The sequence below is a fragment of the Manihot esculenta genome, chromosome 18 (genome assembly GCF_001659605.2).
Source record: "Manihot esculenta cultivar AM560-2 chromosome 18, M.esculenta_v8, whole genome shotgun sequence".
In the NCBI taxonomy this organism is placed as follows: Eukaryota; Viridiplantae; Streptophyta; class Magnoliopsida; order Malpighiales; family Euphorbiaceae; genus Manihot; species Manihot esculenta.
This window is the reverse complement of record NC_035178.2, coordinates 15,853,781-15,856,116: the sequence shown is the minus strand read 5'-3', so window position 1 is coordinate 15,856,116 and position 2,336 is coordinate 15,853,781. Positions and strand designations below refer to the sequence as shown.

General features: G+C 27.1%; 1 protein-coding gene across 1 annotated transcript; it reads left to right on the top strand.

The window, feature by feature from the left end:
- Nucleotides 1-611: 611 nt before the first annotated feature.
- Nucleotides 612-2,049, top strand: LOC110608185 (non-specific lipid-transfer protein 1). Its single transcript, XM_021747397.2, has 2 exons — nt 612-1,019; nt 1,816-2,049. Exons 1-2 carry the CDS (start codon nt 676-678, stop codon nt 1,826-1,828), a joined length of 357 nt encoding a protein of 118 aa, XP_021603089.1. The 5' UTR covers nt 612-675; the 3' UTR covers nt 1,829-2,049.
- The last annotated feature ends 287 nt before the right edge of the window (nt 2,050-2,336 follow it).

Below are 2,336 nucleotides of genomic sequence, written 5' to 3'. Positions count from 1 at the left end.
TTATCTGCTAAAATATCAAGAAAAAAAATTTATATTTATACAAGAAATCCAAAATAAATAATACTATGATTAAAAAATACTACATTTTTACTTAGAATAATCAATATACATCTATTTCATATTAAAATTAATATATATTTCAATAAATAAAAATTAACCATAATTCTAATATCAGTTTTTATCACTTGACAATTTTTTTATATTTAAATAAAATTATAATTTTAATCATATTTTTTATTCATTGTAAAAATATATACACTACTGTTTTATATCACAATATTAAAAAATAAATATAATATTTTTCAAGCTATATTAGTGATTTATAACTATTGTTAAAATATATAAAATAATAATATTTTATTACTGTTGTCTTATACCAATTTTTATAGTAGCGATCATTCTGTACTTTTCTATTTCAGTGACCATTCTATACTTTTCTACTTTTTTTTTTTTTTTCAGTCAACTTTCTCATTGGGACATAATGTTGCATATTTTCTCAATCTCCTATTAGTTTTCAGGAAAATGTTTATTTTCCACACAATATTCACCTTCCTCCCCCTTTCCCATATCCAAACACAGCGTTAGCCCTCTATAAAAAGGCGTCAGCCAAAGCGTTAAGAAGCACAAGTTACCAAAAAAGAACAAGTGGGTATTCCTGAAAAAACAAGTAGAAACATGGGTTCGAAGGTAGAATTTCTGGCAGTTATAGTAGTGTGTTCCTTATTCGTTATTGCTCCTCACGTATATGCAAAGATATCGTGTGAGCAAGTGACGATGTTATTGACCCCATGCATACCTTACGCTGTGTTTGGAGGAGACGTACCACCAGCTTGTTGTTCAGGAATCAAAGAATCGCTTGCACTTGTTAAAACCACCGAAGATTTAAGGCTTAAATGCGAATGCGTCAAAGAAGGCGCTGCCGGAATCCCCGGCCTCAATTACACACGAGTTAATGAGCTTCCGGCCAAATGTGGAACCACTTCTCCATACTTAGTCAGCCCCAACACTGACTGCTCCAAGTAAATGCCTCTTTCTATGATCTTTGCTCATCAAAATTTCTATATAGTTTATGTGAAATTTTTTATAATAGTAAAATTATAATTTAGTCCCTATAGTTAGCATAGTTCATACAATTAGTCTTTATAATTTTAGAAAGCAGCTGTTTAGCTCTTATGATTAAAAAAAATTAACGTATTAGTCCTTACATATAGTATTCTTTTATTTCTCATAATTTAGTCTCTATAATTTAATACATGTTAATAATTTAATCATTGTAGTTTAAATACATATAATAAATTAGTCATTAAAAAATCAACTGCTCTAAGTATGCTTGCTCATCAAAATCTCTATTTTTTTCTTATCCATAGTGATTTACTATATGTTGGATTTTTCATATGGTAAATTAAAATTTAGTTCCTCTAGTTTAGTGAGACTTGCACATTAGTCTTTGTAGTTTTAGATGTTAGCTATCTAAAGGCTTTATAATTTTTTTTAGAAAAAAAAAACAATAAATATAATTCCTACATTTATTTTATTCATAATTTACTCCCTATATTTCATACATCCTAATGAGTTATCAGTAATCACTGTAATTTAAATACATGCACCAAATTAGTTCTTAAAAAAAATGATACAATATTGATAATTTAACTATATTTATAGGAATTAATTTATTGATATGTTAAAATTACAATGATTAAATAATTGGCTTTTAAAAAATACAAAGGCTAATATTTATATTTTATTAAATTATGAGGACTAAATTATAATTTAGTCTTTGCATAGGGTGCTAACTTTTATTGGTTTTGTATGCAGGCTCAAAGGATAATTTATAGGAGTTTGCAGAATGAAGATGAAGGGAGAAGGGTAGGGAGTAATGAAAAGCTAGAGTTTATTATCTAGTTCTATTAGTATTTAACTAATACACACAGAATAAAAGGCCAGTCCTTATAGTGTTGTTGTATCAATCAAATGATACTTTTACAATTAAATAATGCTATATATTATATCAGAGATTAAAATTATATAATATTTCATGTTACCATGTTTTATCTCTTCCTGCTTTCTTGCATTTCTTGATTAAACTCTGTTGGTATCTCAATCACCGAGTCAGCACTCTTTTTCATTATATTTGACTCTTTTTCATTATATTTTATTTTTCAGTAGATCGATATCTTCGATTGAGTAATTTTTTTTTCTATTTACATTCCATAAAAAATCAATCTCTCTCAAAAATCAAATTTAAATTTTTTTGCTGAGAATAATATAAACCTTGCGTATGCACCCAACGCGGATAGATATAATTTCTTTATCTTCAACATGGTTTAATGCACTCC

What these genes read in the sequence shown, in the direction of transcription:
- LOC110608185 (XM_021747397.2), top strand. Translation starts at nt 676, where the DNA reads ATGGGTTCGAAGGTAGAATTTCTGGCAGTTATAGTAGTGTGTTCCTTA.